The sequence below is a fragment of the Mytilus californianus genome, unplaced genomic scaffold, assembly GCF_021869535.1.
Source record: "Mytilus californianus isolate M0D057914Y unplaced genomic scaffold, xbMytCali1.0.p SCAF_4, whole genome shotgun sequence".
Classification (NCBI taxonomy): domain Eukaryota; kingdom Metazoa; phylum Mollusca; class Bivalvia; order Mytilida; family Mytilidae; genus Mytilus; species Mytilus californianus.
In genome coordinates this window covers 68,895,749-68,923,462 of record NW_026262690.1, presented here as the reverse complement: position 1 = coordinate 68,923,462, position 27,714 = coordinate 68,895,749, and the positions used below count along the sequence as shown (strand labels likewise).

Below are 27,714 nucleotides of genomic sequence, written 5' to 3'. Positions count from 1 at the left end.
ATGTCTCTTAGCAGTATCACATGGAAAGAAAATGAAAGGAAATTAAAAAAAATCAAAATGTCGAAATTATTTTTAGTGATCAACATGCAATTGTTGTACGTTTGTTTTTTCTACATTGGCTATAGAGGTATTAGGGGGGGGGGGGGGTTGAGATCTCAAAAAACATGTTTAACCCCGCCGCATTTTTGCGCCTGTCCCAAGTCAGGATCGAGCCTTTGGCCTTTGTTAGTCTTGTATCATTTTAAATTTTAGTTTCTTGTGTATAATTTGGAGTTTAGTATGACGTCCATGATCACTGAACTAGTATACATATTTGTTTAGGGGCCAGCTGAAGGACGCCTCCGGGTGCGGGAGTTTCTCGGTGCATTAAAGACCAATTGGTGGCCTTCGGCTGTTGTCTGCTCTATGGTAGGGTTGTTGTCTCTTTGACACATTCCCGGGCCATTTCCATTCTCAATTTTATTATCTTATCAGAAAATACAGATTTGTGTCAATTAAGAAAATCTTCATGTCTCATATTTTCTGATTTTTTTATCTTAATTAAGAGATAGATTTCATATATATGTTCTATTTGCTTGCTGTTGTTTATATATGTCAAATTGATGGTTAAGGAAGTATTTTACGGTTGACAACATGTGAAGAATTTTTTGCGGAAACAGAAATAAAAGAAGATTGATAAAATGTGTTTTCTAATCATTCTGGATGCATATATGACATTCGTGTTCCAGATGATATTAAGCCATTTAAATGTTTCACATGCTCATTATAATAGCATTATATACATGTTCAATACACTGCAACTATCTGAACTTTATTTGCCGTCATGGGTCAGTCAAATGTATATATAAACATAGATACAACACGACTGCGCACCGGTAAATTTGAATCTGCCATCAATTTTCGTTATGGTCAAACAAGGCGATGAATCGGTGAAGGTAATTTGCTTTTTTATTTCTCTTTTATATGACATAGCATAATTAAAACCAAATGAACTTCGATAATCACCAAACACATCCTTCAAAGATTGTACATTATACTTATACATCACATGCAGAGTCGCACTTTTCTTTCATGTCAAGACAAACTCGACCAATCAAGAACTGATACTTCTACCGGGGTATGTGTTCTAGTAGTTTCAGTCTAGAAGCAGTAACCAAATGATACTGTTGAATATTAAACATGCAACAATGAAGAAAGAGTTTGGTCCAATTTCATCTAAATTAATTTTCTTCTATGTCAATCAAAACCAAATTCAATCGGTAGGTAACTATATGTTTTGCCTTGGAGCTACAATTGCATTTTGTCCTTCGATGCTTTTTGAGAAAAAAGTGCAACAGGCTATAAAAAGATGTTTATAGGACTGAATAACATTTTGTATAGATTTTTTTTTAATTACTGAAAAGTTTTAAAGTAAATCATCTATAAATTTCACGATAAGTTTCAACAATGTAATTGCAAGGTAACTTCTTTGTTTGTCTCATACTTCAGATTTAAAGAAAGCTTAGCCTATCCTGAAACTCAGTCAGGAAAAAAGTCAACTGGACTCTTTAACCTTTGATTTGTAACAACTATATTCATCCCTACACAACTGCACATAAAAAGAGACTAACTATCTGCAATTTATCACCTTTGTTGGACATGTAAATAGACAGTCCGAATTGAAAACCATTCCATGAGTAACCGACTGTGGTCCTATTTTTGCATATTCACGCGAGGCAGACTTCAAAGGCTTCTCAAAATTCAAGTATTATTTTTAAACATTACGTCCCGATCTGAAGATGGTGTGTCCTCTTAATAAATAATTCAAATTTGGTGAATTTCTATGTTGACCTCATCTATCCAAGTCTGCCATAGATAAGAGATACTAGTATATCTGATTCATATCTTGACTGAGAACTATTTCATCTGAGAGTGAGGGTCGATGAAAATTAAACTTTACGACAAAAGAGATGACTTCGAGTTATACTATTCCAAAGAAAGGGTCGAGTCCTCTCTCTGAAAGTTTTTAACACTTAGGGAATATAATTTGGATTTGTCATAGCCGGTTTCCAGCCCTCGTTTATGACTCCCGACAGAAACTTACCACCAGACTTTTTATTTGTCATGAGTAACACGATTGACGCTACAATTGAAAAAAGAATATTTCCCAGTCAGACTTCACCGTCTATAATTTATTGGTGGGGTTTGTGTTGCTCAAATGTGTTCAGTTATATGAGTTGTATTTTGTGATACTTTAATTTTAGCGTCCGTGTTGTTTCTTTCTGTGGTGGTATTTTCAATATTGTCCTATTTCATACTCTCAATTCAACTTTCACGCACAGTGCATGGACTTCCACTATCTGTGGTTGGTGTTGCTCAATCTTTGGTCTTCAGTATATATGGCGTGTTGTTTTGTCTTTCTTGCTTTTTGAAGCCGCTATAGTGCTGTCCGTCTTTCTTCGACTTTATGGTTTTAGTTTGCCACCTGGGTATCTATTTACTATTTGTTTTTATTACAAACACAACACAATACAATACGTTTTTCGGTCGGGTACACCAAATTTGTTGCAAACAAAGATAGGACGTTTCGGAGTCAGAATAATGTTTCCGAATACGGTAACTTGTGTTCTTGTTGACTGTTACCTTGTGAACTAGCATGTCAAAAATCCGTCTCAGAGTGTCGGTCTTGTACTAAGAATAGTTCATATTCACATCTCATTAACAAGTTCATGTCGTGATATGCATGAGATATTTGCCGCTGAAAATTAAAAACCAATCCACGATCATCCTCCTATAACATACATATACATAAAGAGTATTTAAATTTACTACTTGTGGATTATATGAGAATGGCTACTCATATACCTTCACTTGATGTGCATATGAATACAGGGATAATCTAAGGAAAGATAAATATTGTGAGACCCCCTTACATATACACATAATATATAAAAGCCTGTCAAAGAGCCCATGGCCATATATATACAGATAATACAGAAAAATCCTGGTTTGTACTTTTTTACGACGGTGATAATAATTCATTTGTACGAAGGACGAAAATTGTCTGCTCCTAATTTGAATTGTCTCCCTTTTAATGCAAGCTTAATTTTTTATTAGTTATTATATCAAAAGATCTAGAAATACTTTCAGCATTCAAAATCTCAAAAATAGATTATCTAAATTCCTTATGATTTTCAACTTATATGAAACTAAAACAAAAGGACACATGCCTATAATTTTTCTCATTTCCCAACAGAATAAAATTCATGACATTTACATAATTTCACTATTCAGATGAAATAAACAACTATTCTTTGTCTCCAATACCCGCCTCCCAAAAAGCAAAAGAAAAAGAAATGTATGTCTATTTTAAATATGATTAAAATCCAGATCATGCACATGTGTCCGCATTTCGTTTACAAGGATCTAACATTATCACATTCGTAATTATTAAGAACAATTTTTTTTTTAATTTCCAGTAAAATTATGATAAAGTAAATCCATTCATTATGAATACACAGAGACTACTACTGTTGCATGATTTTCTTAATTGTCTTTTTACACTAAGGCCCCAAAAAAGAGAAACGACTTTTGTTAAGTTTCCCTACCTACCTCATCCAGAAGATCTAGAAATACATTTGCCATTATAATTCATCAAACAAGATTTTCTATAGGACTATGTTTCAAATTTGTATAAAAACTTATACGACATACGTGTGCACACTGTTGTACCATCATTGAAATAAGAAGCAAAACCAAGAAATAAAAAAAAGTGGAGTTACTAAATGTCTCCCCATAAACTCAATGCAAAAATATATAGCAAGATAAAAAATATTCCTACCCAATTGTTTTACGGAAGAATACCTTAACACCTATATTTTTTTACTTTGAATTTATGCCTTAAAAGACAATGATAGTTAAATGTAGGGGTCTGGGTAATACTGTAAATTTTGACAGTAGAATTGATATATCATTTCAGTTTTAACATCCATTAGATATACATGAATTGTTTACGTCTATACTATGAAAATAGATATCAACAGAAGAATGCTTTTATCATTTGTTTTTTTGGGTGGACTTACAAAATGACAACAGTAGGTCATCTTACCCCATGTGCAATGACCTTACCTTTGAAAAACACAATGTCATGTCTGTGATCTATTGATACACAAGATATTATACAATTTGTTATTTTACCTTAATACATAAATTGTAGTCTGTGCAAAATAATCGTTTAACGGTGCCCTAAAATCTAGTTTTGTGATAACCACTTACATCCTTCAATTAAAATACCATTAAAGTCACCCATTAAATAATTCTCACTGAACCTTATAATAGAGGTACAGATGATATGTATCGATACCAAATAGAATATTTACACCATTTTTCTTAAGTTTAAAGGAATTGATTTAATTTCTACTGTTTTAAAACCTATTTTCTGGTTGACAATATAGAAATGTAGTATATTTATACATATGTGCATGAGACTTCCATGCATTACTTAACAGTGATTTCAATGCACATTGCATGCGTTTCTGGAACAACTACATGCCCAATAGAATAGAAAGCGAGCTATATATGATTGTCATATTGCCATATTAGGGTTTGAAGTTTATTTTTGACCAAATAATAAAAGCCATTCATGATGAAAGAAAGGTTTTAAGTGCCCTCCTTGGTATTTTCTTATTTTCCTTCTAATAATGTCACTAAAATAAGGGCTTCAAACTCCTATGCCAAAGTTGACCGTAGACGTTTCTGCCCATTCAGTTATAGATCTGGTAAATTCTATTTCACTATATATGTGCAACTATTTTTGATAATATCATTTATAAAGCGTAAAAGTATAAGTATTGTACTTCAAATCCTTTTTGGGAATGAATAAAGTCACAGATAATGGATAATGTTGTCATGAATCATTGTGTTTTTTTTAAATATCAAAAAAAAAAACTGTTTGAAACACAACTTAAATGTATCAAGTATTTTTTTTCTGTATAGAAATCTTGTATATACATAATTTACTTTTGGCATTATACAAGATCGCATGTGTCCGTCTTGTTTATAAAGTTCCTGCATGACATCTACTGGGAAGTGCATCGACCGTTAAGAGAATGTAAGATGACATGATTTCTATATAAGTAGATTAAGTATACAAGTATACTTTTTTGAGCGGGACTTCAGTAACTAATAAGAATGTGTCCATAGTACACGGATGCTCCAATCGCACAATCATTTCCTATGTTCAGTGGACCGTGAAATTAGGGAAAAAACTCTAATTTGGCATTAAAATTAGAAAGTTCATTTCATAGGGAACATGTGTACTAAGTTTCAAGTTGATTGGACTTCAACTTCATCAAAAACTACCTTGACCAAACACTCTACTATCGTAGGTGGGGCATAAAAATGATTCTTGAATATGGCATTGGTATAATTATAGCATTGTTTTATTTCTACTTGTTAATGTCGTCTCTTATATCGTTATTAAACATTAACTGATGTATATTGGACATTATTGATGAATCTTTTTGTTATCCCACCGATCGAGAAAGAAAAAGGTATGGTTGAGTACTTAATACATTCTATTTTCACCCAGCTACATGTGATTCTGTCTGTCCCTTGTCATGAACATGTCGCTGTGTTTTGTCCTCTAAAAACAGGTATTGATGGAAGACCTAGTATAGCCTCTTTAACCCTTTTTATGTAACTTATTAGTCCGTTAGTTTTCTCGTTTGAATTGTATAACATTCATCATGTCGGTGCCTTTAATAAATTGCTATATGCGATATGTGTTTCGTTCATTATTGAAGGCCATAATGTGACCAATATAGTTGTACGTCATTTGGTAGTGTGTGGAGAGTTGTCTCACGGACAATTATACCACATCCACTTATTTTTGTTATATAGTTGCTAACTTTTACATCATTTGGTCTCTGGTGGAAAGAAGTCTCATTGACAATCATATCACATCTTATTTTCTATATCGAGGTGATTTATAGCTTAACAAATGGTATGGAAATTTGTGTCATGTTTGTTGAAGACCCTATATTGACCTCTATGAGATTTTTCTGATTTATAGTATTATTGGGTTGCTGTCTCACTTATATATTCTCATATCCCGTTTTATTCAGATTCAAAACAAAACATAATATAAAGTTTGGGTTTCAACATTCGTACTAATATAAATTTCAAACAGACATAATCCATGCTGCTTACGTAGTCGGATAATAATCATATAGACCATGTTGTAAGAGTTTTTCTTTCTTGGGGTGCAACAATTTTATAATCGTAGACGTGGTATAAACACCTTTCTTAAATATCTCTTGCAATTAAATGATTATTCAATAATAATGTTAACGAGTTACAGTACATATTTTTTAAACTAAAATAAGACAATTAAAACTAAAGCATGTTGCTTCATAAGGCTTATAGCATACACTGATTTGTTATTCAAACAAGTGCTGTCTCTGTTTAAAGATATTCATGGCATGATAAGTTCAACAACCAGCAACTTTGTTAAGAAATTAAATAAAGTCAGAATCCGCATAATATTCACATTCCTCATATATGTTAAAATGCCATGTATAATTGAGAAGGAGTCTAGCTAAGTCAACTCAATAGCAGTTAGGCGGACAAACTATGTGCAGTATATGCACAGGTTTAGAAAAAAATGACCAGTATCAACACTTAGTTTTTTAACTGTACGAAAAAAATAGAAACTCAATAATGTAATTGATATGTTAGTCTGGGAAAACACTAGTTGGAAACTGTGCCTTGAGCTAGGTCTTAGTAACTGCGAGTACTCTTAAATCGGTGTCTTTTTGTCTTTTATGTATTTTGCTGTGCTTCGTACCATTCGACGCAAGTTATGATAGATCGATGTTTTAATTAGATTGATAAAAAGTTGTTTCTTTGGCAATCATTGCACATTCTCTTATTTATATTTCGTATATGTTTACATATTCAGCGACATATAAAGTTTCAAGGCTAGCTCCTAAACTGTAAGAAAACTTTAGTTGTACAGACAAATCATGAACTGGATGATCCTTTATATGCAGATGGACTGAAATTACTGTATTAAAATATAACTGACACATTTCCCTAGCGTTTTGTCGAAGGGCAAATGTAATATACTAAAAAATAGTAGTTAAAATGAAGTGAAAATGGCGGGCTATATTATCGGATGGAAAATTCCAATTGTCTCCCTCATAATCAATATTACAAAAGACACACCATTAGTATGATTAAAAAATCACCTGACTCACAACACCTTCAGTATAAATAGTAAATGATGGAATTCAATAATCAATGATACTTAAACATAAAGGTTAGTCAGTATAACAGCCTAGTCATCTGAAGAAAAACAGATTTCTTAACACTGAAAGTAGCTACCGTCTGGGGGAGTATATCCAAAATAGGAGGCAAGGCAGTATCACCTTAAACATATCAAAGAGCAAGTACAGAATATACCACAGTGGTAAGTGTTACGGTCAAGAGGGGTATAGACAGGGTAGTGGTTCGGTCTCCGGGAGTCATGGACTGGGCAGTGGTTGGGTCTCGAGATGTAAGAACAACATAACTATCATTATAGATGTAATTCCATTTAAATGAATATTTTGTTAAAAATCTTTTGTTTTCTCAGTATTGATACAAAAGATATGACCAATGATTAATTGGATGATGGATGCTAAACGTCCTATTGGTATTTCAATCTTGTGACTAAAGAAATAAATTTAAATCTGCAGTGTTCAGGGAAACCTAAATACTACAAAAAAAGCATTCGTATTAATGTTTACGGATATAATTTCAAAACTTGTATCTAAGCGACATGCATATTGGATATATAGTATGACTTGCAGTTTGCTTTTTCAAATTACCAGTATATAAAATACCAAGCTATAGTAATTAGGAAGAGCGCGACATTGTCTAGAGATTTATCATGTTATTAAAAACCAATTCCATTTGTATTTTCCCCAAACAGCTAATTGATGATGTAAACAAAATGACAAAAGAACCCTCCCCTGGGTGAGAATTACAAATGAAAATGTAACTAATTAAATGTCATGTCTATTCTAGACCAAAAGATCACTTTTCTACATTTGATAGATGCTCCTAATGTTGTTTTCAGTATCGATTTGTAAAAAGCATAACGGCAGGTATCCTGGAAACCACAGAAATTATCCTGACAAGATCACAAACATACACATAAAACTCCACCAAGCTTTATGTAAAGGTTCATCCTTTAGGAGTTATATAACACAAAGGTAAGATTTATATTTCTATATCAATACATGCTTTGAGGAATGGGGAAAGGCATAATACTAAACACATCAGTCAAATATACGCGATTGAACATGATCAAATTCGTAGCTGCATAAAGGACATGCAGCTAAGCAAAGAGATTTCGTGCATGGCTCGGAGGAACCAAAACATATTGGAAGTTTGAGACGTAAAACTTTCAAAGTAAACAAAAGCGAATAAGAGAAAGGTGTAATCGGATTTCAATGACTACATCTGAACAGGACATATAGAAAAATTGCAACCAGAGAAATATACAGTCAGCTTGACTGAAAACTTTAATAATAAAGTTCAATTGGGAAAAGCAAACATATTAGTATCGACAAATACATGTATATATATTTATATATAGAACTTGGGGAATGGTAGAAATGGTAGAAGAACCACAACTTAAACACGTATTAGCATAACAGATCTCCATTCATATATATACTTAGTCTATATGAGTGAGGAATTCAAAGAATATATAAGGCATATATTCTATAGCTATATCTTAAAGTTTGTTCGACAAAAAAGTATCAACAATTTCCTCTTCATTTTTACATGAATATGTGAATACAAACCAACGAACAGTTTGAATAAAAGAGAATTATAATTATTCAAGATTTACCATATACGACTGTTCCTACAAATCCCATATTAAATCAGGAAACAGATTGAAGTATTTCTACTTTTTTTTTCATTAACAATGATTTTTCTATACAGTCATGTTGCATTTTCCATAAACAAAAATGCCTAAATATTAAAGCAAATACTAGCACAGAAATTTTAAATCTCGGTAATCGGCTCACTTTTAACGTCACATTGTATAAATATTCTACAAAAAAAATGGTTCTAGCTAATACAAAAATAAAAAATGCACGAGAAGTTAACACATTTTGCAAAAGCAAGCTTGATAATTTACTTGAATTTATTTATGTATTTTATGTCCTGTACAATGATGGTAAATTTTAAACAACAAAAAAGATCAAAATTTTAAAAAAAATATGATAATATGCACACATTTAGTATATGTACAAAAACCCTTCTTATGTACAAATACAAATACACACACACATATATCTACTATGCACAGGCACTTATGAGCTATATATAATTCGTAGCAAAAATGGCCTACCTCAAATACAACAAGGGGAGCAAGGAGGACAATGTCCAGTAAATACGAAATTCGCCAATAAAAGTGCTCTCTAATCTCTCAAAATTCTAACTTAAATATAACAGACAGGAAATATAAGTAACAGAAAAAATTGACTACACGAACACTTTTCAAGGGAAAATCTATTACTAAGGAGGCAGAATATTTGATTCCTTCTATTGTTGCGGATATTTCATGCATATTGAGGATGAAAACCAATTTTACAAAAACTTATGAGCCGTTGGGTATATTCCAAAAAAATGGTGAACTATATATAGGGAAAATCTGGATTTTATTTCAACTTGAAATGACAATATGATAAGTAGATCCTGAAGTTTTGCCTGGCTGCATGACACATATAAGGATCCTTCCGATGAGTTAATGGGATTCTGTAACAAGCTGAGGCATCGAATCTTACTTCCCTGTATATTCAAATTAAGCAAATGCTTCGGTAGGCTCGTGATAGTATGCTTGTCTCAAGTGTGGGAGCATCTGGGTTCGACTAATAGCTCGATCAAAGCAAAAACTTTAAAATATGCTGCTTCTCCACAAAGCTTATCATGAGTAAGAAATAAAAGAAGAATGTGTCTGAGGACACGAATGCTCCCGCTCAAGCTGCCAAAAATTTGAAATCTGTCTGCGTGTTGTGGTTCTCAGCACTGTGTATGAGTTTCATAAAAGCTGGGCGCGACAAACTAAAGTTACGGTTGCGGAGTCTGAAAAAAATACAATTTGCAAGTTAAAAAGGGGCATAACTCTAGAACGGTAAATAAATCGCTGCCCAAATTCGAACTCTGTCTGCTTGTTGTGTTTCCTAGCATTGTGTATAAGTTTTTGAATTTGAATAAGTCAAACTTAAGTTAGAGTGCGGAAACGAAAATGGGACGGACGGAAAGACGGGAGGACGGTCAAGGTCTTAATACCCCATCGTAGTCGACGGGGGAAGGGGGGTCATAAACATATACTTATGTTGTGCTGTTACACCACTGTCCCTGATTTAACATTCTGTATATGCCTGTCCCAAATCAGGAGCCTGTATTTCAGTGGTTGTCACGCTGTTTATCATGTTTGTTTTACGTTAATTGTTTTTTTTTGTTGATAAGTCTAGGCGTTAGTTTTCTTTTTTGAATACTTTGACATTTTTCAATTCAGGTCTTTTATAGTTTGCTATGCGGTATGGGTCTTGCCTATTGTTGAAGATCGCACATATAGTTGCTTACCTTCTACGTCATTGGTCTCTTGTGGAGAGTTGTCTCACTGGTAATCATATATACCGCACATCTTCTTAATTTTATATAAGTAGGGTATATTCATATACATGTTTATATGTTATCGTCCTGAATATGCATACAATATTTGCGATAGGACACAAAACAGTCATTCACGAACTATTATTGGTGCATATGTAGAAGCATCAGGAAAAAAACATTTAGTTAAACGTGCATTCATTTATACAGGAGGGATTTCACACGGTCAAAGGGTATTTACTCTACATCGATTGCAAAAAGCTGTGGTGTTGAAAATTCAGCTCAAACTATATTTCAAAGTACCAGTAAACAACATGTTAAATAATAAAGACACCAACGGTACACGAGTGTAAAACGGAACATCGAACTCCCGATTCTGAACGGAGTGGAATCAGCATCGTGGATAAAGACCACAATGTTGCAATTTCCCCTTGTTATGAATATATATTTTCCAAAAAGCTTCGTTTGCATTTTGATTCTTTGTGCTTTTTCTTGTTATGACAAAAGTTATGATCAACTTATTGAATGATAAGCAAACAGGTCAAGGTGCGTTATTTCAAAATGCATCTTCGCTTAAATGGTCCCATAATAAAGGTATACATATTCAATAGTTCTTAAATGAAATGTGACCGCTGCATTTTTTCTTAAAAGAGACGAATATGCACTTTAATGATTTTGTGTTGACTGGATATTGTTGTACAGGGGGATTAGGGTCACAACAATATTAATTGTCTAGGTTATATCAGAAGGTTTCTTTTAACTACCATGTTTTGTTTGTAATGAGCCTATAGTTTTAAATATCAAGAAAACCAAAAGTGTTTTACAGAATAAGAAAATATATTGCGAATATTATATTTCACAGCATTTCAAATGGAATATATCATTGTGCACAATGTTTTATTTGGTTTTCCAATCTAATTATTCGTAATTTAAGATTACTGATAGCAGTGACGTATGATACAAGAATGGGGTAATATTATAAGGTCAGGTAATAAACAAGCTTTTATAGGGCACCTATCCGATGATTTTCCTATGCAGGGGGGATTTAATGTTGATTGAGAAAAAAATTGTCATGGGTTTGAACACTTTTACTAGTTTTATTAGTTTTTAATCCATTATAACCTAAGGCGAATTAATTGGAAAATACTTAGACGTAGGCCTTTTCTGTCTTTGGCTAGACAAAGTTAAAATAAAACTATACCCACCCTCATTTCACTTACATAAAGGAGTATAACTATGCTTTGCATTTTAGTTTCAAACCAAAATAAAGATATTTTATTAATGTTTAACCTGTCGTAGAAATTACAAAAGTAATTAAAAAAAGGCTAACTAAAAGTATAGTTCCATATCCTAATCTTGTATTGCTGGTATATTGTTGACAATTGTTGTTAAGTGAAATTTGTTGTAGCATTAAATTTTCATTTTATAGTTAATGCTTGCAAACACACAATTGTAAATGGTTTGAATCCGAGTCTGACCCCCTTGTCTCATTTTGACAGACCACACATAAAGATTTGTATAAAAACCTGGCCAATTTTAATCGGAATTCGCATATTTCTTAATATAGTAGGAATAAATCAAACTGCTGCTACATATAAAAGTAAAAGTTTTTATGCCCCCGCCGTAGCGGAGGGAGCATTGAGTTTTACCCTTGTCCGTCTGTACGTACGTACGTACGTACGTCCCAAAGTTGGTTTCCGTTCTCTGATTTTTATTTGCCTCAACCAAATGTTATGAAACTTACACAATGCTTATAACCAAAAAACACAGATCAAGTTTTAATTTTGGTGGTGTCACTTTAACCGTTCTAGAGTTATGTCCCTTTACAAATGGAAACATTCCTGAATTTTTCGTTTCCGTTCTCTAACTTTAGTTTGCCCCAACCAAGTGTTATGAAACTTATACACAATGATTATTATCACAAAATACAGATCAAGTTTGAATTTTGGTGGTGTCAATTTAACCGTTCTAGAGTTATGCCCCTTTACAAATGAAAAAATTGCTGAATTTTTCCTTTTACGTTCTCTAACTTAAGTTAACCTCAACCAAGTGTTATGAAACTTATACACAATGCTTACTATCACAAAATACAGATCAAGTTTGAATTTTGGTGTTGTCAATTTAACCGTTCTAGAGTTATGCCCCTTTACAAATGGAAAAATTGCTGAATTTTTCGTTTCCGTTCTCTAACCTAAGTTTGCCTCAACCAAATTTTATGAAACTTATACACAATACTAATTACCACAAAACTCAGATCAAATATAAATTTGGGTAGCGTCACTTTTACCGTTCTTCAGTTATGTCTCTTTATAACTTTATATGATATGCAAGCGGGGGCATCACCTTTGTCCCATGGACACATTCACCATTTATTTCGAAAGACCTTAAGAACTAGTAAATATAGCGAAAACAATCATAGGCTGAATTAACACTTATATCAACAACATATTACTGTTAATATAAAAACGTACAGACTTCTGTAATCTATTAAGTGTTCTTAAGATTTCTATTATAAATATTATGTAAGAATAGCGGCCGACGGATACCCAATCAATAAGTATTCAGAATGTCGAGGGTTAATTTGATAATTTTACTTTGCAGAATGAACAGACGAGTCAATACACATCTGATGGCCAACAAACCAGACTACACTCGTGAAATATGACTTAATTGAAAGGAATATCTAAGTTTTTCATCGATTTTTATGTCTGTGAAGTGTGTGTAATAACGGTTTGTCAGTAGGAATTACATAATGCCATTAGAACGATAACAATTTATCCCGAGGACAAACGAACTACAGCTTCTATCGAAAGTAGTATAGAGAAACACCATTCATTCTACAATATAAAAATAGAAGCTTTTAACCTTTGGTAGTAAATTTTTTTATCAAATTTCATTAAAAATGTCCATTTTATTATGTGTCCATAGAATGCAACGCTGTATTTAACTTTATAAAACAAAACAATGCCGATTAAACAGTAAAACACAGAATGGAAATGCCGACTACATGTCTTGTGATGCCCTGTTTTATCATCATCTTGTTCCAGTTATCTATACATAACAATGTAATATGTGGATAATAACTCGATAATAATCTTAATATATATATATTCCCCAAATTAATTAATATTAAACGAAATGCAAATTGAAACTGACAAACTGATCTAAATATGTCTAAATACACAAATTCATCTGTTCGTCAAAGTCAATTACCATACAGATTAAACAGTAAGAAACAAGTGCATTTAACAAATACCTTGACTTTTACTAATGAAAGTAGTACTCGTTTTATTAAATACAATGGAGCTCTCGCCACAATTCATGAAATTGAGGAAGATTTAACAAACGGAAGAAGTTTGGGCGATATCAACTTCAACAAAATTAAACAACAAAACGGTTTTTATGCAGAAGGAAATGAAAGATTTAACAAACACAAGAGGGTTAAAGGTGGAATTTTATTACATAGGAAGAAAGTTACTAGTCAAGACAATTGTTCGAGTGATGAAAAACATTCTTTTACCCAGTCTACCGAAATAATCCGACATAATATCAACAACAATATTAACAAACGCAATCAAAATATTGATAGGGATGATAATATATCACAGCTTAAGGACAGGGATTTTAAACTGAAAGAATCCGTACCGCATAGTGTGAATAAATTTGAGTGTACGGCATCCAAGAACAGCGACCAAAGAGAGATCCTTTGTGAAATATCAGATAATTCAGAAACAGAACAATCTACCATTGCCAAACATTCTAAACCAGTTGGTCAACTAAATTCGGAGAAAACGCTTAAATCAGAAACAAACAAATACAGAAAACTGAGCAAAGACAAAGCGGAAGATAATGTTCAAGAAGTTGGATTAACGACAAACATTCGCAGCTCAAAGATCAAGAAATATGCAAGTGCAATACCGAAGTTGAAAGGAAATGTAGCAAATACCGGTGGATTAAGAAAAGTAAGTAATTTCAGGAGTAATCAGTATACCTTCAACAATACTGATCTTTCTTCAAATAAACACCGTACAGCTACAACATCTCAACCCGAAAACAAAGTGAACAAACTTCGAGTACAGGAAACACCTACTACTACCAATGTTATCTCGAATAAGCAATGTCTACCTGTGCCCAAACATACAGGTAAGAAAAACGTTAGTAGGTTGGATATAGTTGATACAATCAGTAGAACAGACAAGACAATACCGTTTAATAAAGGAGATGTACAAAATCAACGAAGCGATGGTATAAACAAATACTGTCGTAATACACGTGTTAATGAACCGGTAACAATTAAAGGTAGATTAAGTAAGACTGGGAAGTCGAGGACAGCCCTAGTTACTTCTAAAGAGAACAGTGATTTTACAGAATCTTGCACTGATAACAAAGTAAGTCAAGTTTTGATTGATGGGAAACAAAATGATGTAAAAAGTGCTGGAAATCTCCAACAACTGAAAACTGAATTGGACATTCTATATGAGGACTTAAATGCCGACAAAAATAACCGAAATGAGATAGAAGATCCGACAAAAAATTCTGAAAGGTGTTCTAACGAAGGTAGGAAAAGTTTAAGCTTAAATTCAGAACAGGACACTTTAAGTGCAAATAACAAAAATAGCCGAAAGTCTCCTTTAAGTTGTCAATATAAATTTAATGACTTTACCTGTGTGGAATTCATATTAACTAACAATAAATCAACCACTGAGAAATATACATTAAATATTGAAAATGACAAAAATAAAAGTGTTACCTCCGAGGTCAAAAATAGCTTAAAACTAAAGATAAAAGACAGGAATGACATTTTAAAAACAAATGAAAAATGTGAGTCATCGATTAATCTCAAGGTAAATTCAACGGATGTGTCCTCGAACTTTATGAAATTTCAAAAAACGGGAAGTGATGGTATAATGGACATTGTTATGCCTCCAAAATGTGACAAAGGAAGAAAACACACATTCAGTAATGATAAAATTGAAAGAAAACTAACAGATGATGAGGTCAAAGAGACAGGAAATGTATTAAAAACTGCAAAAACTAGCGTAACTGCACACAGATTAAAATCAAATAGTGGAAAATCTGTAACAACACCACAGGTGAAAGTTAAATCATCAATTAAAGAAGACGATCAACGTAAACATGATTCAAAGAAAACATCAGCTGGTGATGTTCATAAAAACAAAATAGATAATGTTAAAAATAAAATTTTTGAAGAAAGGCAACTTCATAAAGATAAACTGTTATCAAAAAACAAAAAATTGTATACTACTGACGTTGGAAAATCTGACCAGTTAAAAAACAAACAAAAGGATAAGGAATCGTCGTCGAAAGGAGAGAAATCAAGAGGACAAGAAGAGGTGGTAATTAAAAAACACAATGATAGCAATGTATCAAGTAGTAAAGCAATAAACAAAGTTTGTCAAAGTAGCCCCAACAGACAAATAGTAGAAAGTGATAATAGACAATCAAGTGATAAAGAAATAACTCATGAAGTGGATGAGACTTGTAAAGCTGCCAAAGATAAATCAATTAATTGCTCTGGAGGTACTGAAACTTTCTCCAAAGATAAATATTCAAAAGATGTCAGTTCTAAATTGTTTCCAACATCGGATGCGCAAATCAAAGTAATTGAACAAACAAAACGTAAAGAAAGTGGTAGCACAAATTTACGCTGCAAGAACTACGTTAGGGAACAACCATCTGCCGATCGATTACATAATATCAGGAGTATTGGCAATAATAATTCAGGAGAAATTGATCAGTTAGCAGACGGACAGAACAATCCAAATGATCAGAAGGTGCAGCAAAATGCACCGAAACAGTTATCTTATTTATTAGATTTGAACATAAAATCTGAGAAAGACATTAGTTACGATCATGAAGAATCTTCTGCAAATATTGTTGTTTATAATCAATCAGAAGGTAACTGTCAGCAATATAAACTTGGAAACCTGTCATCTGCTGACAATGAAAAATGTAATGAAAGTTGTACAGGATTATATCAAAGTGAAAATATTGTAGGAACTACAGGTCAATGTGTAAATGACCATGACTGTGCAATATCATCATCAACCGTGGAGAGAAGTGTGCCAAAAGCGATTATTAATGATAATATGATGATGGGAAATGATTTACAATATATGACAAGTGTTCCAAACTCATGTCGAGGATTTAGTGAAAGTATCCAAAAAAACATTTTGGATTTAGGTACGAATGATTCTTGTAATCAGGATAATAATGATTCATTAACATTCATTAATAACGGATTAAGTAAATCAACTGAATCTACTGACAGAAATAATCGTGGTATCTCGTTACCATGTACGGTGTGTACGGAGAAAAACCTACATTGTGACTTTACGGACACCATACTGGGTAATAAAGTGTGTGTTAAAAACACCGACCAAATGGAAAATCAAAATGATTGTTTCTCCGACACTGGCAGTTCTTTAAGTGATCATGGAAAACAAACCGATAATAACAAAGTTAAAGATCAAACAAAAGTAAAAGGCGACAAACAAGTAAGAAGGAAAACAGAGAGAAAATTGCTATCTCCCAAAATTTCAACTAAGAAATTCAATTCAGAGATTCCGAATTTGGTAAATTCAGTAAAAGTGAAAACCCTGCCTAAAAGTGACAGGTCTGAAAAAGAAAAACTGAACCAAGAGAATGCTAAACGCAAAGAAAAAATACCACGGACAAGTACGCCTACTTCAAATAAATCAAAACCAAAATGCGATGGACATCGTTCATCATCTAAACAGAGTTCGATCCGTACTAACGACAAAAAGTATCCTAATAATTTTACTGGTGTTACAGCTGGTCTCACCCCTAACAAACCAATCGACATTATAAAGGAATGGAGTCCGTGTTCTGATGTTTCAAATGCATCATCTAGCGGATCTTACAAAGGTGTTAGGCCAAAAACTACATCGTTTATCAGAGGTAAGACTTACGAATCATCCGATAAATTAGTGAACACATTAACAAGTCAAAAACAAAAGAATACGTCTAATATTTCTAAAACACCCGTCGAATGTTGTCAATCAACGAGAAAATCAAATAGAAGTTTTTCTTCTCCCAAGATAACGAATTCAAAATATACACTGTCTGGTAAACAATTATCGACCAACAAAATAATCTCTGTTGGATGTCCGTCAGCCGCACAGAAAACAGCAGAAAATGTCAAAGACCGAGAAAAATCAATCAACTATCAAACACAATCCAATGTCAAAACTGTAAGAAAAAGTTCAACTCCTTCTCCAAATAGAAAACCTAAAGATAAAAATTTAACACTCAGCGAAGAATCTCTCAAAAGCCATATTCCAATAAAAGCTGACCAAGACAAGACAACTCCAATAACCATGCGACCAGATAGCCTTCCATTACATACTACTACCCAAAAAAATCTCCTTTCCTCAAAAGGAGATGCTTCGCATAAAAATACTTCAAAAGTAAATCGTGTCATATCACCAAACGAAATGAAGATAAATGCAAAACACAAGACACAGCGTCATTCGCCAAGTCCTACGATATCTCTTAGTTCAAGAGCTAGTAGTATTGCATCATTATCTGACCGAAAGGCAACTCAAAGACGACCAGTTAGTTGTAAAACCACGTATAAATCACAAAATTCTAATATTCCACAGACAACCAACAGACATCCATCAGAATCCTCGTCAGGTAAAATTAACAAGATTCCAATAGCGTCTCGCCCGAAAAAAATCCAGGCTAGTCAGATGAAAGATCTGAAGACACCGTGCTCGTCGAAAAGTTGTACACCAAGTCCTACCTTGTCGAGGAGCTCCAGGTCATCAAGCGTCGTATCTCCTTGTACAATAAAGAATCAAAATTTGAAAATTAAACAAGAAATAACTAAGAAGAAACTTAACATTTCAAATTCACGAAAACCTGAGTTATTACAAATAAACAAAGTACCAATTCGTAGGTCCAGTTTATCAAGTATCAAAACTGTCAAGGTTGCGAGGACACCAGATGATGATAAAATCGGAAAGCAAATGACAACAGAATCAAAAATACAGAGAACATCAAAACTTCCAAAGTCAAAATTAACACAACAAACTTCCGTCGATTGTAAAAAGCATCGACCACAAACAACTAGTACAAAACATATTAATGAAAGTACATTTAACAAGGATAAAGAGGAACACAAAACAAATGTTAAGAAAGCTGAAGACCTATTAAAACAGACTGACAAAAAGTCACACGAAGAGGAACATCCCATTTGTAATAAGACTTCTGATATCAATGCAGAAACATCAAACACAGTTTGTCTGTCTGATAAACCTGATCATGTTCCTATAACAGATCAAATCAAAGAAGAGCCGTTTGATTTTTGTGAAGCACAAAATTCAAATATTGTAACAAACCAACAACTTCAAAAACAGGTGCAAGATCCATTAATGGAGATTAGATCTATATCAAATAGTAAGACTATTACTCCCATGGAATTTCAACAGAAACCCGAAGTTCACTCAAGTGTCGAATCTGTGTGTAGTGAACAATACTGGTCCGCAAGTGAAGGAGAAAACGAACATGACAACTTACAATTAAAAGACAGAGTCGTTCCTATGATTCTAACTAACGAAACAATGGATAGCAACAAAAACAAAGAGATTTTATGCGACCAGCACAATGATGCAGCGTATAGTGTTGCAGACGATGAGTGTGAAAAATCTCACGTGCAGTTGTCAGACAATTGTGCATTGAATACTTTGCCTTTAGAATCTAAAACCGATTTGTTACATAATTATATTGACAGAACATGCACGACAGAAAATGATTTAGAAAATTCAACTGATTTAATGATAGAAAATATTAGTCAGCACTGGAAATATGATCATGATACGTCAGAACGGCTTATAAACACTTTTTTGCCAGTTGATTCGGAAGATTTTGATAAGGCTCAATATGTGTCTAAAGATTATGAAGAGAATATCTCCCAACATTCAAATTTAGAACAACATCTCAATGCAGGAAACGATAAATTGAGCGTAGAAATAAATGAAGTTAATCGATGTAAATTTGAATCTAAGTACAACATTGATATAGCGGAAAACGCTGTCAAAGAAGTATATGTCAAAACTGAAAAATTATCAGAGCCAAACATTATGGAGCACCTGATAAACAAAAACTCATCTAAATCAGAACATTTACCAGAGGAAGCTGTTGTTATATACTCTGAACAACAATCAGAACAGCAATGCGAAGAAGAATGCAAATGGGAAATAAGTTCAAAAGGGCATCTTTATTTGGAAAGCAACAGCATTGAAGAGGACTTTGCATCAACATACCATTCAGAGGGATATTTTAATAATGGATTATATTTAGAGTCAAGCAAGGGCGACTTCAACACGTTTGATAAAACGGAAACGTATGAAGTGAGAACTCCATCAATACAAGGAAATAGTCAATTTGAAACAAAAACAATTAATCAAAATGAGGAAGTTTCAAGAGTACGAGATGAGCTAATTTGTGAAAATATCAATCTTCTAAAAAAGGATTATATAAAAGAGTATGACTGTCCAGAAAACAAGATTTATGACAGGACTATAACAACATTTGAAAATGTACAGTTGTATTGTAATCCAACTTTAGACGAATCTGTTTTATCAAACAACGTCCGTTCAAAGGAAGATTTAACTTTAAAAGATGAAATTTACAGTGATAAGAGTTTTATCGATTCAACGACTGAACTGAACGAAACAGAATCTGAGCATAGTGACAGCAGCATGGCAAGTAGTAGCGTACAAAACTCTCCGGGTACCCGACGACCACGCCGTCAGTTTAGCAGGGCAGAACGTAAACAAAAGTACGAACAATTGTCACTTAAAAGTCAACAAAATAGCACTGTTTCCTCTTCCACGAAGAATTCAAGACTTGATGACTGTTCACATTATTCAAAAGGGGAAGTGCCGGTTCTACACACCAATGAAATCTATCAGACATCTTCATCACACAAATCTGAAACTTTTGATAGTGCAGGTAGAAATATATCTGGTACATGTTATAGCGAAAGTTTAAATTCAAAAAGCAGATGCACAGAAAGTTCACTGATTAATAAAAGTACGGTTCGTCTCAAATATCACACGGATGAAAGCACTAATAAACATGTCGAAGAAAAACTAAACGAAGAGGCAACTTTTACAAAAATAATAACTTACGAACATGATACAACATTATCTCATTCACAAAGCCAAGATTCTGAGTTAATTTTAGTAGATAAAACAGCATTATCAAGTGTTAAACGCTCTGAGGATTCTGAAGCGGATGCCTCACAAGGTGTCGTGAAAAGGACTTTACCGGTTTCCAACACGACAGAAAACAGACGTGCCATAAATTTGGACAAACTTTTTCGTTCCGAGGAAGGATTTTCTATATCTGTGGAATGCACTTTGCAACTGAGTGAACAGGTACCTAAAATAAGTAAAACAGAATGTGTTCATGGAAAATCAGATGTGCATGTTTCATCAGTTGACGTTGAGGAAACCGTTCAGTTGTGTCTTCGTGACGACGAGTCCTTGTCAGGAAATGAAACTGGTGTTAGCTTGGAAACTCTTAAAACTGTAAGTAATGAGCATGTTTTTGATATTGGTCAGGTGATAAACTCTTCACCTGATACAAAATATTATCAAGATAAGTTCATGCCATCAGATACGAGTATGCAAGATAAGAACATTTTCGTAGATGCTAATTATGAATGCACACCAAGTACATCGAATTTCAATATGAATATTTCTGATAAAATCCAAAAGGAAGTTGGCACAAGTTTTTCTGATGATATCACATCAAATGAAATAAAAGAGACAGAATATGATATCGAGCAGAAGTCGTCAAATTTCAATAAATGTGAACCTCAATTAGAAAGTAATTTGGTACTAGATAACAGTAACATCTTGCATTCCTCTGATACCGAACATCTGAAACATGAACAAAAAATTTCAAATTCTCCATTTGCAGAAATGCATGAAAAATTTGTGATATGCGTTGCAAACAATGCCATCCCTTGTATTGAAAATGATAAGTCATCAAAAACGTGTTCTGATGAAGCAAGTGAAAACCATGTTGAAAACAATGTAAGTCAAGCTGATAGGAAACACATGACTTTGGATTTGCCCACAAATGAGAAACATAATAGTGAAATGGGTCTGACAGCTAATGTTAAAGTACAAAAGAGTAGAGACAGGAAAAATATAAGGCGCCTTACCGATACAATACTTTTTGATGGACATAATGAAAAGAATAATGCTACATCTACACCAAAGATCAAGCAAAGAGCAAGAAGCAAGAGTCCTGTAGGATGTTCTCATTCACGAGACATGGACAGTGACCAGGTACACAGTCATTCTGGACATGGGAAAGTTTCAGAGATATGCAGTAAATTCATTCAGAAAACAACACCTGGAATTATTTCTGTTTCGCCATCTGACCCTGGACTGGCCTGTCATTTGAAAGCTGTTTCACCATCACGACATATGAAATGGGCACGTGTCGAGGGTGTATGGCAAAGGGTTCCTGTTGATGATTCCTTTTCTCCCTCATCTGACGTAATACCGAGGGAAGTTCAAAATAAGGCATCAAAACCAAATAGGAAATCGAATGAAACTTTGTTTCAATGGAAAAATTTATATGACAAAATTCAGAAGGTTCAACAAGAAAAACGTGACCTGGAAGACGAAAATACTATTGAATCACATGATGATATTCATAGCCTGATTAATAACATCGATAAAACAGAGAGTAGAGACACCGAAATTGACTCAAAGATATCAAAAACCTCGAAGTCAAAGCCCAAACCACCAAAAACACTGCCAAAACCAAAACGTCATACCAAATCTGACCATACAACAGGAGCCAAAGTTTTGTCCATCATACATCCAAAAGGTGATAATGAGTTGAACAATGTTTCATCAGATGGGGATAACGAGCTAACAATAATGCACAAAAACGAAGATGGCACTAGAAATAAAAGTAAACAGGTGCAGAAAAGTGTCGAAGATAATAAAGAAAGAGAGGAAACAATATGCATCCAGTTAATCTCTTCAGAAAAAGAACACGAAAAACACATAAGAGAAGAAACGTTCAAATCGACCGCTACCATGAGTAAAATCACAATAGATGAGAGGATTGTTGAATGTATATCTTTCAAAAAATTGGATGGCGACAAAATCATTGAAATCACTAAAGAAAATGAGAAGAATGGAATTATGCAAATTGATAGCCCTGAGGCTGACATGGTGGGAATAAAAGAGTCATTATCAGCATGTAAAACACAAGATAGGGAACGTCCATTAGAAAATAAATATGCAGAAGAGAAAGTAAAAGTCCAACATATGTCAAACGAGAAAGACCAACCTGTTCTTATTAAAAGTAAGTTGAAACATGGTCCTGATACAAGGAAAACAGCATCGGGATGTGCAGAAAATTTTAATGTTTTTGATGGTATACCATCATTTAGTATTGACAATGATGGTCAAATGAAGCAAAAAACGGTACCCATCAAGCAAGAAATGTTTCCGAAGGAAGAAGATATTTCCTCGGATTTTATAGCTAAAGTGCTCAGAGTGATGGATTCATTTACAACCGATAATGATCAAAGTTCTGGTGTTCAATTCGTTGTTGGGAATGAAGATTCTAAAAGTGATTTACATAGGGATTATAGGAATACAAATGTTCCCCATCATGACAACGACAGATCAGAGACTGGGCTTTTCATGTATGGACAGAGACAACCTAAGGTAGGAACAAGTAAAAATAGTAACATGTCACTTAAAATCCTTTTAAGACATCAATGGCAGTCTCTGGTGGAGAGTTGTCTCATTAGCAGTCATACAAAATCTTCTTATTTTTATTTTAAATTCCTGATTACATATATGCAGTCTTATTTGCACACTATGGTTTGGGCTTCAAAGCCACATTATCAAATCCAAAGAATATAATGTTTCTCCAAATTGTTAAATAGATTGATTATGAATTCATAATTACTTATCAAAGAACCCAATGGACTTTTTGATGACGAATAATAATTCTTCTAGATGGTAGAATGTACCGTTAAATGTCATTTTGTGCAAATCAATTATTTGATGATGTTTTTGTGGAGTTGCCATTTTCATATTAATATTGATTTTTGAAAACTTTAGATAGCCATATTCCAAATGTTACACTCTGTTCTGGGGAATGTATGGCATTTTCGGTGCTGGTATGTGTGTATGTATTGAAACCAAATGCCAATGAGCGTGAATAATACCATTGAATGTTCATTTGATATTCACTTTGGGAAGAAATTGAAATGCTTTGTTACTTAGTTTTTAAGATCAATATCGGACAATGCACAAAGAAAGGCAGAATATTTAATTCACTAACTTCATCCTATTAACAATTCAATAACAATTTTCTGGTGAAAATTTTATCACTCTACAAACAAGTCTGATTGAAAACATTAATATACAGCTGCAAATTAGATTTTCCTTTCAAAGAAATAATTTACACTTTGTTATTAATAAAACTCATCATCATGTTCAAATGTTATAGATATGACATATACTTATAAATAATAATTTTGACTCGTCTCAAGTGAAATGGGAGTCCAAATGTCTTGCCCTGAAACAGGTCAAATCACTTTGCAAAAATGTACATAACTGATCTACTGTGACAGTCGATCATATCCAATTTACACATTGTTTTTCTTACGATTTACACAATGAACTGGCCTGCATGTATGTAATATTTGCCACATGACGTTATCAAAAACAACAATGAATTAATAGAATTTTAATTGGACAATTAACAGATTTAAATACTATTTTATTTACAAAATTAGATAATTACACCAATAAGAATCATACAAAACAGCATCTTTCATCATGCAGAAAAACTCATCTTCACCGGTCTTGTCTCAGACGGTGTTAATTAACTGCCAGTAAGTAACAACAAACTGTTTCAACATTCTTGATTGATCACTTATCAAACTTTGGTTTATTCTTGGCTCTTCAGGATATAAAACTGATATACTAATGAGAGTAATTAAAACATTATATTCATATTGGTTTTTTTTTTTGGGTTACAGAAACTAATTACAAAAAATATTGAAATAAAGCTATAGTGATGTTACTCCATATACACATTGAAAACTTATTTAAAAATATCTTTGTTCTTGGACTAACAATCTAAAGGTATCCTTTACTGAACATCTCATTTTGTTGAACATTTCTAATGTCTGGGAATTTTATAGCAAATTATAGAGTATTGGGTTTTCTCATTGTTGAAGGCTGTATGGTGAAACATAATAACTTATATCCACATCATTTGAACTCTGGTACAAAATTGACAAATCATAACACATCTCCTTATTTTGATATTAAAAATGTTTATATCTGCCACTTCATTAAAGGTTTTTAAATAAATAAATTATCCAAATCAATTGACTGGACAAGGAATAGGATATATATCTTAAAACTTAAATGGTAAAAAGAGTCTGAATTTGAGAAAGCTTCATAATTTTGTATTTAATTATTGTTTAATAAATCATTTTACATTATAAAACTGTTGATCAGAGAAAAATTAAAATTACCATCAAGAAACCATCAGTTTTGTTAATTTTGCTCTTTTTATTAAACTCCTTAAAAATAATAGCAAAAACCTTCTTTAAAATTGACATGAGCTTGTATTTCACATTCATTAATGTCCATGCCAAAGTTAAAGGCTTAAATCAACCAATTTATTATTTAAAAGCAGTTTTAGTCTCATCTTGTCTGAAAGATGGACAACAATGCAAACAGGCAGCAAAACAAAGTAATGACTGTATGCTTCAACAAATTTATCATACAGTTTTAATCTGACAAGTTAATTAATATAAAAAATGACAATAGCATATCTTTCGAACTCTTATCTTCTGAAATAGGAACAAAATTAAAAATAGTATAATAAAAAACATGAAAACACCTAAGCAAAATCAATCATATACAATATGTCTTGATAAATATAATGTAAAACCAAGAGATTAACTTTAACATATATTTTATTACAAAACATCTTTGGAAGCTATTCAAATCCTAAAAATTTTCAAGATTAACAAAATACAGCTGATAAAGTCATTAGATTCTACATCTATAAATCCAGTGGGCATAGTAGTGGATAAATGCTAGAGTACTTATTGATGTTGAAAATGTATACTTTACTGCTACATGTAACATAATACCTGAATGTTCCTGTCATATAACTCCAATATGAAGATTCTTCTTACCCAATGATTAAGGTTACAGTTATACTGTTCTTATTCAAAATGGTGTCTAGTATCTTTAGTAATGAACATCAACTTGCTAATTTATAGTTTGAAGCAAGTCTAAATGTTTCTTTTGTTTTTACTGCATTGAAATTCTGTACAATTTGGCCTTTGCATAGCACAGCCTCTTTTTTTAGAGAATAAGACATCATGATTTTATATCAGCAAGTTAAGTTCTTTAAGCTTGGTTTCAGAAACTGCAAGCATTTAGTAAATATCTTATTTTGAACTAATAGAGTAAAGTGCTTTTCCTTCCTATATTACTGTAAATTCAGAAATTATTGCGGGCATTTATTATTGCGATTTTTCAAAAATGGGCAAGAACGCGAGTTTAATTAGTGCGATTTCAGAACAATCTACGTTTAGATCAACGTTTTATTTATCAAAATGCGAGTTCTTATTATTGCGATACTCACCGAGTCGCATTATTCGCATTAATAAAAACCTCGCAATAATTTCTGAATTTACAGTAATTCTCATTATATGTTATTTCATATACTCTTTGTTAGTCTACTGATATACATTATAAAGGGAGGGTTAATCTCTAAAAAAAATTACAGTTTAACTCTGCCACATGTGGATGTGCATCTCCCAAATGAGAAACCTTGCAAGTGATTCTCTTTTATTATATATCTCATTCTTCGGATTTCATTGTTGATGGAAGATCTTAGTCTATTTTTTTTTGTGTGTTGTATTGCTGTTTTATTGAGGCAAACCAAAAGATCTGTTTATATATAAATCTTCCTTGACTTCAGATAAATTGCAGAAGTAAAACAGTTTTTTAGAATTCATTCATCAACCTGTATTATTACCAAACTTCAAGGATGAAAAACACACCAAGATTTTAGTTGTGATAATTGTGCAGGTGCATGCATATAGCAATGAATAACTGCTAAAAAATGCCTTCTAAATGCAAAATATTTTCCTCAGTCCCCAACAAATCAGTAAAGGTATCAGTAAATTCTCATCTGGAGGTCCTATGAGACTAGATAAGAACATTCCTATGCAAGGAACTCAAACATAGGGGTGGGGGGGGGGGGGGGGGGGGGGTGGGGGGGTTGGTGTTGCTATGGAATTGAATATTCTGGCAACCTGGTATTAACTGGAAAATAATAACTTAGCCTAAGACAGGATAAAAAGGAATATTTGAAAATTCTGACTATTTAAAGGAAATGTTTCTATTTTCCACATTATCGTAATCCTCAAGATGTCAGATTCAAACTCTGGTTTATGTTTAGCAGTATTTAATGTTGTGTAAAAATTCAAAGGATTCTGTTGAAAAATGCACAGGTTTAATCATCATTTTTTCTAAATCTTTGATGTCTGAAGATATTAGGTGTGAGTCACTATTATGATACCTTTGTGGCATGTTAGCAAAATGAAATGGCAAAAGGTTCTTATTGTCTTGAAGGGCTGATATTTTACAATATCTTTATGCTGATAAACTGACAATCTATATAATGTAAAGATTTTAATGTTGTCTTAATCTAAGGCATATTGTTTCCAAGTTTTTAAAGCAAGATTTATTTATTGTTGCTTGCTTCACATCCAGTAGCTTGTAACTGTGGAAAGAATGACACATTTTTGAAAGTGTCATAATTGTTAAATTTTAGCAGTTTTATTTTCATTGATCAGGTCTTCCTGGGATTTATTAAATATAGAAATTATAAATTGTTATTTTTAGTGAGGGTACTGTGTTTTCAATATCTATTAAGTTGTTCTACTAATAGTAAACATGAGAAAAAAAGTGTATTGCATCTTCA

The 27,714-nt window shown here is 32.9% G+C and overlaps 1 protein-coding gene across 2 annotated transcripts in view; it reads left to right on the top strand.

The window, feature by feature from the left end:
- The first annotated feature begins 14,135 nt into the window (after positions 1-14,135).
- LOC127698633 (rho guanine nucleotide exchange factor 4-like) overlaps positions 14,136-27,714 on the top strand; it is a 91,671-nt gene continuing 78,092 nt past the window's right edge. Inside the window, exon 1 of one of the 2 annotated variants that reach the window (XM_052202187.1) lies at positions 14,136-23,408. In XM_052202187.1, coding sequence (XP_052058147.1) covers positions 15,528-23,408 — 7,881 coding nt within the window. In that variant the 5' untranslated portion in view covers positions 14,136-15,527. The remainder of the gene's footprint in view (positions 23,409-27,714) is intronic. The other variant, XM_052202188.1, reaches the window with a different exon arrangement.